The 13203-nt window shown below is 45.7% G+C and overlaps 1 protein-coding gene across 6 annotated transcripts in view; it reads right to left on the minus strand.

Annotated features, from left to right (window-relative positions):
- Positions 1-2100: 2100 nt before the first annotated feature.
- The window catches only part of FGF12 (fibroblast growth factor 12), a 229259-nt gene continuing 218156 nt past the window's right edge, over positions 2101-13203 (minus strand). For all 6 annotated transcript variants that reach the window (XM_027883983.1, XM_027883980.1, XM_027883979.1 and 3 more), the window contains 2 exons: positions 10951-11149; positions 2101-2439 (listed from right to left, as the gene is read on the minus strand). In XM_027883983.1, the coding sequence (XP_027739784.1) occupies positions 2321-2439; positions 10951-11149 (318 nt within the window). In that variant the 3' untranslated portion in view covers positions 2101-2320. The remainder of the gene's footprint in view (positions 2440-10950; positions 11150-13203) is intronic.

Here is a 13203-nt window from a genome sequence, read left to right on the forward strand (position 1 = left end):
GTGTTCCCAAGCTGAACATGTGTTCGTGACCTTGCTCCAGTGTTGTGGGACTGGAAGGCAACAGTAAGTCACTCTGGCATGACTGGCAGCCCCAGATAACCTATAGCGCAGGGGGCTACCTGCAGGTGCAGCACTCAATGGCAGAGCCATGGCAAGAGGCTCTTTATTTCAAGGTTTCAACTTTTCAAAACACAAAAGGACATGCTTGAAATTCATTCCTTCATGATGATCCTGGGAGTCTTCCATAACCTTGAAATTTGGCTGTGTCTTTGCTTTCCCCACTTACTCTGTGCCTGTACAGAGCTGCTCACCGAGCCCTGACACACTCCAGCATTGGTGAGTGCAGTGGAGCTGGGGGGCACCCAGGTCAGGAACATGACCAACCCTGGCACTCCCCTCTCCCACAGTCACAGCAGCTTTGTGTGTGTGGCACTGGCCAGCTGAGGCATTGGAAGGAATAGCAGAGGAGCCTCAACAACATGACATAAACGCTCCCACCCAGCTTGTAACTGCAAGGCTATAAGCTGGCTCCCCTTGCATAGAGAGCTGTTCGGACCCGTCACCCCCTCCAGGCCCTTGGGTATTTACTTTTCCATTTTGTTTTTCACCTCTTGCAGCAGCCCATAGTCTGAGCAGCAAAGGCTTCCCAGGCGCCTTGGCCAGGGCAGTGCCTGTTTTTGTAACAGCAGCTGTATTGCTGCTGCCATTTGGCCCTCCTGCCTGCAGGCCCTGGGTGCTGAAACACGTCAGAGACTGAAGTTAATGTGTGTGGTCAGAGAAAGAGGCTTTGCCCATATTGCCCTGCTTCAGTTCCACCCAGAAGCAAGGGTGTGTGGTTCACTGCTGACCTCCAAACTACAAGGAGAGAGAAGTCCAGACAGGAAGAGCCTTGCAAATCCCCACTAATGCCCTTGTTACTGCAGGTGGGCTGAGTGCTGGGCATCCCTCACCCCACTGCCCTCTTCCTTGCCTTTCCCAATCTGTGAATTTGTTGCCTCTGAAGTTCTTCTCCAGCCATCTGCAGCCCTGGAACTGGCAAGACACGTGCCCACACCCACACCCACACCCACGCTGCTGCAGCATCTCAGGGGGACTCATCCCATCACAGTCTTGGCAGTGGTAAGGCTGTAGATTAGAGGGGTTTGTAGCCTCGGCTTTGAACGTGTCAAACACGGTATGCGTGGAGCCGTAACACTCAGGGAGACCCCAGCTGCTGGAAGGAGAGCTGTGCTCTCCCTGGCACAGCTGGGCAGGCACAACCACCCATGTCCCCCTACAGCTGCTCCCTCCTCTGCACACCTCAGCTGCTCCCTCCCCACACCCTCCTTCCCTCGCTGAAATCCCTGCGTTACGCACTCATACAGCACATACCTCACCATTTCCATCTGACAGCAAGGATTTCAGTAGTGTTTCTTGCTCTGTTTCCTATTTTAAAGCAAGCAGCTATCCGTCCTTCCCTTTATCTCCTAACTCTCCCCTAATAAATATGATCACTTCATCCTGTGCGACCTGAAAACCCATTTCTGAAATGCCCCTGGCAACTAATACAAGCCTATAAATATAAATAATTATGATAAAAAGGCATAAAATGCCAGACTTGGGACAAACATACAGAGTGACATTAGCAACAAATAACTATGCAGTGTTTGAATGTCGATGCAAAAAGCTGAATACAGAGTAGCTACTTCATTGCCCATAACTGTCAGACTCATAATTCGGACAGGCCATATTTTACTAATAGCAGAGCAAACAGAGTCATAATCTATCCCTATCCTTCCTGCTTTGTGAAAAATCCCATCCATCCCCAGGGAAGCAACGATGTTAAAAACAGTGGTGTGAACATGAGGTGAAAGTATAAGACACAAAGCACAGTCCCAGGCTGCATTTCCCACGTGTTTCTCTCACATCATATGCTAAGTTCAATTTTCCAAAAGCTTTGTTTTATTTTTAAAGGTAACATCTTTATTTTTATTATTATTATATTTATTAGTTATTATTATTATGCAGAGATGAGATTTTTTTCCCCCTTTGATCACAGAGCAAACAGTTTGCTTTTGAAAATGTTAATGGAGTCCTGATTTAAAACATTTTTTTCTTCACTTTTTTGTTGTTGTTTTTGTTTTTTAAAACGTTGCAACAGGCAGGATCTGGGATTCGATTTTCTCATCCTACACAAAGAAAGATTCTGGAGTTCGCACTCCTAGCCACTACTGGTAGGTCCTGCCTTGCTCAGTTGTCATCGTCTCAGTGTGGTTTCACCAGGTGGGGTGGGTAGGTGGGTGGGAGGGGAGGAGTTGGAAGAAGGGAGGGTATTTGTCAGCTATGTCGAGTCTTGGTTAACAACTTTGCCTCCATTCATGGTTGGTGTCCCTGAACTTTTTCTTGAGCGTCCTTGTTTTTCTCCAATTTCATGCAGCGATGGCTCTCTGTACATGCACACTGTGAACAGAAAAGACACCCATTAACAGCACTGAAGTCACAGGCATTTGTGACCATAATGAATTATTTCTTTGTATATGAGGCTGGAGTTCCAGCCCAAGATTAACACACACAGAAACCTCAGTGACCCAGCAGTAGATCCCGTTACCCAGCAGGATCTGTTACCTGCCCTCACTGCTGGTCAGGTCCTGCTTCTGTCTCAGGATTCTTCCAAAGGCACAGAGAGAAACAGGAGATCGCTCACAGATAAGTATTTCTAGGTTTTCTGTGCTTTATAATTTTTTCATGTTATAGTCATACATATAAAATAAACATTCCAATTCATAGAACCATGTATTATAATGATATGTTGATCATTATCTAACAACAGGTCCAAGATTACCTGGTCCCCAGCCCTCAACCTCCAAAAAAAGCCCTTGAGAGACCTGAATCAAAATTACACCTATATCTGAGCCATCCAAGCCTTCTGGGTGTTGAGTTCTGGACCTGGAATTGGTGACTGAAGCCTATTTGGTTCCATCAGCCAAGAGCTGAGACCTGCTCTCAGTGCTTCTTATTTTTTCCTCTGTAAATCAAGACAGCCAGACAAGGCCAAGGCCATGAGAGGACACATGGGGATGAGTTCAGTGACAGCAAGCCAGGAGCCATCCCTGCTTTGCATGGTCATCTGGCAGCACCTGAGAACAGGGTGGATGGAGGGAGCCTTCCCTCCAGACCATGGCTAAGCAATGTGTGTCCTACAAATATGTACTTGCTGGAACCTAGACAGTCAGAGAAGGCAACGTCTGCCCAAGGCATGGCTCATCCCCATGTCCCCGTGTGTAGCACAAAGCATTTGTCCAACTCACCATGTGGACTAAGTCCTCATGGCTGTCCTTGTGCCATGTGAGGTGTGCCAGAGCAGGGGCATGGGCTGAGCAGCTCAGTGCCTCACACCAATCGGGAGCATCTCTGATGAGCTCAATGCAAATGTGGCAGGGTGTAGATGTGATTGAAATAGTGAGGCATCTCAAGGGCAGGCAAACTGGAGTTGAGAACATAAGGTAAGTCCAGACTGCCAATGTCATGTCTGGATCTTTGCAAAAATTAGAATGGAAAGAAATGATTGTGCATTGCTTCATTTTGGAAAGCTGTCACATCACAAACAATGGCACAGAGCTCCAACACAGGATAGAGTACATCAGGGTTTGGTTCCGGGTAATCAGCAAGAACAAAACTTTAAAAATTATCTGAAGAAATGAAAAAAAAAGACTCTATGTATGAAAAGGCAATGTAATCTCTCTTGATTTGCAAATAAATCCCAGCAATTAGAGGGAGACTGCAAATGATATTATTGCTCTGCCTTTTTACTCCTGGCTAAACAGTTATAGCAGTGTGCAACAATACAGGACAGAGACAAAGTGCAGTCAACTGTGTATTAATAGAAAAGATATTGAATATATGAGCAGTGAAGAAATATTACTTTTCCCATTGAGTATTTTTCATGCAAGGTTTTCAAAGCAGTTTAAACACACACACACTGGGCCTCCCAGCGTGGCTCAAGGCAGGTACTGCTCTGCCAACTCTTATTGCTACTGGAGATATTTTTTGATGAAAATTAGAAAAAAAAGAGAAAATGAAGGACTTGTCCCATGGGTCTGGGCCAAGATGAGCAATGCCAGGACTGCCCATCACGCCCAGACCACTGATGCTGTCTGCATGCTGCAAGGACAGTGTGTAGCATGGCAGCAACAGACAGAAAAGGGTGCTCTCAGTCCCTTTCAGCTGCTGAGCTCGGAGAATGTCACTCAACAACACAGTGATGGTGGTAACGTACCTAAAAAATTCTTAAAGAAAGTATGTAATGTTTAATAACTGAGAAACACCTGTGCCCTTGTGATTTCATATCCTAAGTTGCAGAGCCCTTGATAAGCACTGAGGATGTACATCACTTCTGTTACTGACCTTATTCTCTGATATGATGTTTGCTCGGCAGAATTAGGTGTTTGTGCCAGTGTTGCCTCAGTGCCCCTGACATTCCATACACAAAGTTCTGCCTCAAGTGCACTGTTGCCTTCATCCTGACCTCCCTGGTTCCAAGTTGGAGGTGGAGGGACCTCCATAAGTTCTTCACCCAGGCCGCTACATGTACCAAGCTCATCTCACCCACACCCATCCCCAACATCCCATCGGGCTGAGCCACAAGGGCTAAGCACAAGCAAAGCCTGCAGCAATAGCACCATGGCATGTTGCCTTTCCTCAACATCCTGGTCTCACCATGGCCTTTGGGCAAAAACACTGAGCTGCTAACAAGGCCCACAGAGTAATGAATATAAACCAGGTTACAGAAGTAAACAACATTTGCAGCTATGAATTAAGGAAACCCTGTATGTAGCAAGCAAATAAGGCAGGAATTATAAGTTTATCATCTTCCAGTCTAGTGCACGATACAAGTACTGATGTGGGGCATGGTTGAAGGCTGCTTACACTCAGCTTTTCAGACAGAGCTGTCAAAACCTCTGTACCAGACAGGCTGTGCCAACAGCCCATGCCAGAAAATCTGTAGCAGTATAGGACAAGCATATTTTCAGTATTTAGATACACCTACAGTATCAGTGTATGCAGTACTTACATGGCATCATGCACAAGAGATTGTGCACGTGTGTTGAGCTACGGTCATAGCTCAGCAGTGGCTGCAAATCCGTATGCACCGCGACACACGGGTGTGTGCACACGGATACATGGATGTGTGTGAACACGGACACATGGGGGTTTTAAGGACAGTCCAACATGTTGTGCAACACAGGCTCTTGGACTGCAGCTTTTTACTCTTTGTACTGAGGAAGCTTGAGCGTGACTCATGCACAGAGATGTTAGTCATGGACCGGGGAGGGGGGTGTTTGCAAATGGACTGTTGTGAGTGCCCGGATCTTCCCAGCTTTGAAGCTCATCTTTGTGGTTCTGGACTGGCAGCACTCACTGGCAGGCCTGTTTGGTGTCTGTGTGTGTGTGAAGGCACACTGTCCTGTCACCTGCACTGAGGTAAACTAGCAGCAGTGTGACAGTCAGCATGCCCAGATGCCTGGGAGGTCTGCTGGTGCACAGAGCACAAGGAGCTTTGGAAGGATGAGCAATTTCGCTAGAACAAGAGTTCCTCCCTGCTTTGCCTTGCTTCTCCCACCCACCCACACCCACACACCAAGCCAAATACAGCCCTTAATGTCTGGAAACCAAGCTAATGCTCTGGAGCTTCAATCAGATAATCAGCTCCTATGCCCTAGATTCCAATCAACACATCCATATTCATGCTTTAATTGGAAAGTGCCGCTAGCTTGATCTGCTGAAGAGCTGCAGGCACTATTGGAAGGGGGTGAACGGCAGTGGAGCTGAGCCCATGTCTGGTTCTTGCGGCTTTCAATTCCCTGCTCTCCTGCTAACCAGCAGTGCCTGCTATTCCCAGGCACAAGGAAAAAATTTTCACAAAAAAATGACTCATAAATTGGGAAGGAGACTAGGGGTAAAAGTAAGGAGGAAGGGCATGGCAGGGACCATTCTTTCCGAAGACAAAGGCATGGAGGGAGCTGCCTGTCACCCACACGCAGCTCAATCTCTTGTTTACATGCTGGCATAGGATTCCAGTCTCATTTCTGCTTCCTGGGCATGGCACTGGTACATCACCTACATGATGACACTGAAATCATCCAGGGACTGCCTGAGTTTAGGAATCAATATTTTGTGTCCTGACCCTAGCATTTCTCACTTGGCATCACTGCAAGTTGAGGAGATGCAGCGGATGCATCAGACTCCATTTCCTAGAATACGTCAAAAAGCTTATTAAGCACCTTAGAAATATCCCGTACATCCATCTTCACCCCCAGCTTTCCCTGCCCCAGACTCTCGCAAGTTAGGAGGAACCAAAATTTTTCTAAGCTGCCGTTCAGCAGGTGGGCAGGTCCCCAGCCCTGCAGGATCACTACACGCTGATGGAGCCTGGCTGGGGTCTGGGCAGGGCTGGGCCCACATCCTCTGGAAGGCAGCCCAGAGACGGGCTCTTCCCCTTGACAGATGCCACAGCTCTGGGTGTCGGTATCTGCAGGAGCGGCTGCATTAGCTAATGCTTCAGTGGAGAGAATTAATTGTCTGAGCAGCAACAGTCAGGGACAGGAGGGAGTGAGTGATTAGGCACCCTCGTTTTCTGCCTCTAATTACTGTGTTCTAAGCCCAGTCCCAGATGAATTTCAGAAGCATTTGAACTCGCGCCTATTCGATGGTAAAATGTGAAAGATGCTGCCAGGGGGAATCACACTTTGTTCAGGTAATAAAGGCAGCAAAAGATGACAAAAAGCCAAGCAAAATCATGGTTAAAATACATCACATTTACCATCTAATGAGATCACTGGGAGTCTGATAGATGAACAAGTGAGTTAGTGTGGGATAGAAAATATACCAAAGCCTTCCCACTTGAAAGATAGACCCAAGAGAGGAGCTGTGTTAGCAAAGATGGATAAAGTGGATGTCCCACCTCTTAAAGTGTTCAGTGCCAGGCTGGATGGGGCCCTGAGCCACCTGATCAAGTTGGTGGCATCCCTGCTCAGGGCAGGGGGGTCAAACCAAATCGTATTTAAGGTCCCTTCCAAACCTAGCCTATTGATTCTATGTTTTGTGGATTAAGGTGATACCTTTGAAACATTTTCACTAAGCCTATCACATCTTCCTACTCAACACTGCCTTGTACTTCTTTGCAACATCTGAGGACTCTGTGTTAACAAAACTTGGATGTTGCGTCCCTGAGGAATCACACTGGGAAAGATCTGGCTGCTTGGATTATCAGTGATAATAAATGGATCCAGACTAGCCATTAAAAAAACCTTCATATTTGAGATGTGTTCACATCATGAGGGCTGAAGAACCATAAATCTAGAGTTAGGGTCTGACTTAGAGGGAGGAAGAGTTTTCTGCTTTCTGTGGCCAGATTTGTCAGCACAAACGCTTTCTAGCTTCAGTCAGGTGAGAAGAAATGTAACTTTTTTGGGAGAGCAATCTGTAAATTTTGTCTTCAAGAAGGAAATATAAGGAAGGAAATATAAGTAACAGAGCACATCCACAACAAGAATCTGACAAGATTCTCACTTAAGTGACTGGAAACATCTCCCATTGTTTGAGATGTGTTAGGATATTTAGAAGAACAAGAGGCACTGTTGATGGTAGGGTTTGTCCAGCACTAATCATTATAGACACTTAAGGAGACTGAAAGTGCTCTGAAAGACTGCTTATTGTCCAACTGACAGTTATAGTCAAGCTCATTCCTTGTGCAGTTTAGTTCAATCTATATGTCTGCATTTTAGGGATCATTTAGCTTGAAAGATCAGAGATAAGAAATAAAAATATCAAAAGAAATGTGTTGCGTATGTGTGTTTTTAAGCAAAACTGGCACCACACAGTATATCAACTGCTGCCTACCAGGCTGTTTTCCTTGGCTTTGCCTGTGCACAGATGGGAGAGGAACTTAACGTCTCCCCTGTTATTACTGAGTAAGTTTTTTGCGCTTTCATATTGATTAAGCTTAATCCTATTTAAAAAAACAAACAAATCCTACCAACCAAAACCCAAAATTTTTCCAGTTGGTATCTACTGACTTTTGTACAGAATACCTCCAGCACCCTGGAAATCTACATGAGTGAAAACATTCTGTGGGTTTAGCACAGCAGAAAGCTGTAGCTGCTGAAAGTCACAGATAACATACATCCATATACAGATACCACTGTGTATGTATGCACATCTACACACACGTAGTACTTAGAAATTACCTGTGAGGATATTTCCTATTTATGTATTAGTTTCCAGTCCATTTGCAATTTCAAGACGACTTCTGAATTCAGAAAGCAGGGCAAAGCAATGGGAATCAAAAGAGCTCAGGGAGCAATCAGGGCTTTTTTGTGTTTCCTTTCCCTGCAAACACTTTCTTCACTAAACTGCTGCATAATTTTTCTGGTCACCACAAACAACTGGGAAGTTTCATCTCAGTGATAACTGCCACTAAAGTGGTGGGTGAAGTGATTCCTAGAATGTGTGTGACACCTCTCCTTCCCAGGGGAGCAGATTCCTCCTTGCATTCATTCCTGTGTCAGCAATCATGTGGTAGGGCTAATGCTGATGGCGGTACCGGACTGAGCAAGATGAAACCTGGGGGTGTTTCTGTGGATGGAAGCTGCAAAGTTCCTGTGGATGGAAGCTGCTGCCTGAATAAGTAGCAAAGCTGACACGCTGGGGCAAGCCACAGCATTCTGCAGAAGGAACATGCAAACAGAGCAAGGGAGTGCTTTGAATATTTTCTTAGAGTCATGACAAAGAAAGAAGCTGTTAAAGCAGGGCAGGAATTGCCCCTTTTCTGTAACATCTCTGCTTGCAAGCTCTGCTTGCAGGGACTTTGATAGATGCAGCAAAGAGAAGTCACGTGGAGATGAGTGTGTTTTACTCCAATCCTCCCTGCAAACCTCTGCTACCTACAACGAATCTTTGGCTTGGGAACACAGTCCTCCGTCTGCAGTCACAGTCCCAGACAGCCGAATGCTTTGGGAAGCTGACACGTGCCTTGGCTTGGGAGACTGCCAGCTCTTTGATGCAGCAGCGCTCACAGAGGCTGACTGCAAAGCATGTGGAGGAGGGAAGGAGTGGAGGAGCCCTTAATTTGGCTGCCAACTTCCAAAGCGCTCACTCGCTCGGGAGGTTATGTGACAGCTGTGATTGAAGCAAGTGTGGGAGGATGCAACTGCGGGAAAGGGAAGCTCTCGGGTTGGGCTGGGTTTTTCAAAATGAAAGCCAGAGCAGCATTTGCAGCAATGAGATCTCTGCTGGAGGTCAGGCACCTCCATTAAGACAAGGCTTTCCATGAGGAGAGCCGCAGGAATGGCCTAGTTTAATGCATGCAGAAGACAACTATTGAGCCGTTCAGCAGATGCCATGCAAGCTGTATTACAAAAAGAAGCCTGGATTCTAAAGAAACCCATTGCTCAGTGCCAACACCCAGCCAGGCAGCAAAGAAATACCAGAAGGAGCTGGAAACGCAGCTGTGAAAGCTGGCGCTTGCAAAAGACTCTTCTCCCAGTCAAGGTACAAGAGAAGCTGATGACTGACCCCATGCCTGAAGCAGGCCCTGTTCCTTAGCACAACTCAGTGAGGGCTAAGGGCACTAATCCCACTAATGCTTCATAAAAGCTGTTGAAAACAAGCACAGGACAAGCAGCTCCATGATATTCTCTGCCCCTTCAACATCTCCATTTCCCATGCAAAGACTACAGATACTCTGGGAATGCTGCAATGAATTTCTCTCATTGTGCTTTGCTTCAGTGGTCCAACACGATTTCAACCTGCCTTTCTGAACTGGCCTGTCACTCACACTTGCTTGCCACTCAAGCCTGAGATGGGAAGTTTTTAAAACAGTTACTACTGTGTGGAGTTGGCTGTGGCCTCCACCACTTTTGAATGGCACCTGCTAGGACAGCATCAGTTCATCCCTTCTCCCACAGCCAAGAGGGGTGTAGTGAGAGGGAGCAGTGAGAGGGAGCACAGAGCCATGCAGCCAAGGCCAGCTCCAGACTGCTGTATCCCTGAGGTGGCAGTTGGCAGATCTGAGACGGCGTCAGAAAGGCATACCTAGTTTGGGGATCAAAAAGTAGTGCTGTTCCCAAGCAGCAGAAAAAAAGAGTTGTTTCCAGAGTCAAGTTAGTATCTATGAAGTACAAGGGTCATCACAGTACGTCTCTCCATTTATCAGGGGCCAGCCCACAAAAAGTAAAATGCCCTGGCAGGAGGCTGAGGGACACTTCAGCAGTGTACAGGCATCAGCAGAAGGGCAAAACTTCAGTTCCATGACTTTCACTGAAGCCTCACTGTGACGAAGAAATGGTGTGACAGCATCCCATCTAACTTTGAACAAGTATGATGAGGTATCTCTACCCCCTGGTGACTAACTAGGATGTCCTCATATATGAGAAAAAACAGATTTAAGTCATCTCAGGGTAGACATACAAAGTACATCCACAGCTGTGCTGGTAGGATGCATTTTTCTTCTGTTACTATAAAAAGAGTGCCAAAGTCTAAAATCAGGTGGAATAAATCTGGTCTCTACTGACTCTATATGGGACTGGAAACCTACTGAAATACACTGGCAAAATCTTCACAGGGAGCCCAACATAACGATCACTGCTGGATCAGCTTCCATTTAAACTGCTGGCTGCTCAATGACTGATTTTATTTTCCAGTAATTTCTCATGTTGCCAGGCTTTTAAATTCACCCTTTAGCATCTCAAAGCTAAGAAACCCCTTTGGGACGATGTGCAAAGTTTATTATATGGGAAGAAAAGCAGATTAAATGCTAACAGTGTAGCCCAGCACCTATCTGAAGTGTTATACATATTCTCCTTGCTTTCTGGTCTTGCAACCCAACACCTCCGCACAGGAAACCATGAATATGAAGTTGCAAACTCCCCCTTCCCATACCCCACTGATGGAGAGAGTGGGCAGATTCCATACCTTCAATGGGTTTGGGTACAAAATGTGATGAGGGTTTGGTTTTTTTCACCCGGTTTCCCTTCATAATTTGACCTTCTTTATTGAGTCCCAGGAACCACGCTCGTCCGGATTCTTGCTGCCGGTACAGTGTGGAAGAATAAATAACATAGTAGTTTTCAAAGACAGATTCTTTAAATTTGCACTCTGGTGTGAAAACATCCTGCAGGGAGAGAGAGAGAGAGAGAGAGAGGAAAAAGCAATGGAAGGAATTAATCACTGATCTTCTAAATTAGGCATCACCAAGCGATACACAATGGTCACGCACTGCAGTTCGTTAACAACAGAAAACAACAAGCATCAGCAATGCCAGATCCCAGCAATCACACCCATCTAGAAAACTCCTGGCTGAAAGGCAAGGTTCTCCTTCCCTGGAAGAGCGGCAGTTTGTAAAACAGCCTACAGTGAACGGGTGTGAAAAGGGTGCGGGAAAAGTCAGGAATTTATCAGAATTTAGACTGGAATACTAAGCAAAATTAGAAAAAATAGAGCTGAGAAGCAGAGACAGCCTTGGTGTTGTTCCTGATGCCTTCCCTTGGCTTTTTTCTTACCTTCCCTGTGATGGGGAAGAAATGTGCAATGCTCATTGTCTAAAATACTGAGGTTTCTTCAAATTTTTACAGGCAAAGGGCAGTTTACTGAACCATTCAAGTGGATTTAAAGAAACGGGAGTACAAAAGCAAGTAAACTATTTAATTTCAAAAGCGACGTGAGGAAATGTTGGCACAAAGCCTGGAAATCTTTCAATAAAGAGAAAGAAGTAATTTTAAAGACTTCTGGCAAAAGTATTTCTTCAGATTCTGAAAAGTGGTTCCACACCTGCCACAGAGCAGAGGACACCTGGGTTTGTCCAAGACATCCCCTGAGCCAATGCTGGCTGTGGGAGTGGCTGCGCCATTGCCACTTGCACTGGTTTCGCATCAAGTCTCCAGGAGAAAACTACACTCAGTTATGCACCAGAACTTGTCATGTCCCAGTTTTTTTCAAGATTTTTACAGCAGAAAAACATTACATTTCTTTTCAAAGATCTGATTGGCCAGGGCATTCTGCGGCAGTGGGCTCCCAAACCTTCAGTGAGTCAGATGGGTTGTTAGTGGATTGGGTTTTCTTCCCAGAATTTGATCCTGAGCAGAAAACTTGTCCTGGCCAAATTCTCCCACTAGGTTCCTAAAAACTATAACATCCTTGCAAAAAAAATTCAATGAAAATGCATTTTCTGAAGTAAAACTGCTTTAGCAAAAAAATCCTTCTAATAGGTCCCAGACAAGGTATTTATGAGCCCTGTGAGTGAAGGCAGCTGCTGCTACAGGCGAGCAATGCTCCCTCCCAAGCCTTTGCCACTCCCAAATCTTTGGGAGCTTCCATTCTTGCCAAAGAAAACCCCATGACCAATATCTGAGCAAAGCCTCTGGAGTAATGCCACATATTTACTGCAGACCTTGCTTAAGAACGAACATTCTGAACATTCAGCAACACTCACGTATGTGTTCCCAAGCGATTTTGGGGCTATATAAAGTGTAGATGGTCTGACAGTAAATACAGAGTGCAACAGACCTGGGGATCCTTGCAGGCTTGAAGCCACAGAAAATAAAGCACAGCAGAAAGTGCAGAGCTGAGCTGCACACGTGAATTTGGCATCAATCATTAGCACCACATAGACAAAAATACTTTCAGTGCAACAGGTCACACTGCCCTATCTGAGGGAGTCTTCCTTGCTGAAGAAATAAATATTTTTAAAAGAGAGTGAAACAAGTTAAGAGAGATCTGGATGACTTAGAGCGCTATAAAATGGTGTTTGAAGTAGCTTCCCCAAAGATCAGTGTTTAAGCGCTCCTTAAATCTGCTTTTTATCTCCAGGCTTTGTCTTGCCTGGGAAGAACACAGCTCACCTGGGAGCCAGGCAGTTTGCAGTGGCTGCCTGTGCTGGCTGGCTCGGGGGCACCCCTTGGCATCAGGGCCAGCCAGGCAGCAGCTCTCAAACCAATTCCCCTTTCCCATGCCTTTGTTACCCATCAATAAAAACTTATCAAGAACATTTCCTTTAGGGGGACTGAAAAGCTGGTAGGTTGTGAAGGATAGCTCCCAACTTGACCAAAATATGGAATATACCGTGCATGAGATATCTGGATTTTCCACTTCTGTTTTAATTTCAAAGTGGAATTAAGACTATGTTTAATGAAGAAATATAAAAGCTAATAAATTTTGAAAATATTGTTT

The sequence above is a fragment of the Empidonax traillii genome, unplaced genomic scaffold, assembly GCF_003031625.1.
Source record: "Empidonax traillii isolate 1590-97213 ecotype Southwest subspecies unplaced genomic scaffold, ASM303162v1 scaffold138:size3245559, whole genome shotgun sequence".
NCBI lineage: Eukaryota > Metazoa > Chordata > Aves > Passeriformes > Tyrannidae > Empidonax > Empidonax traillii.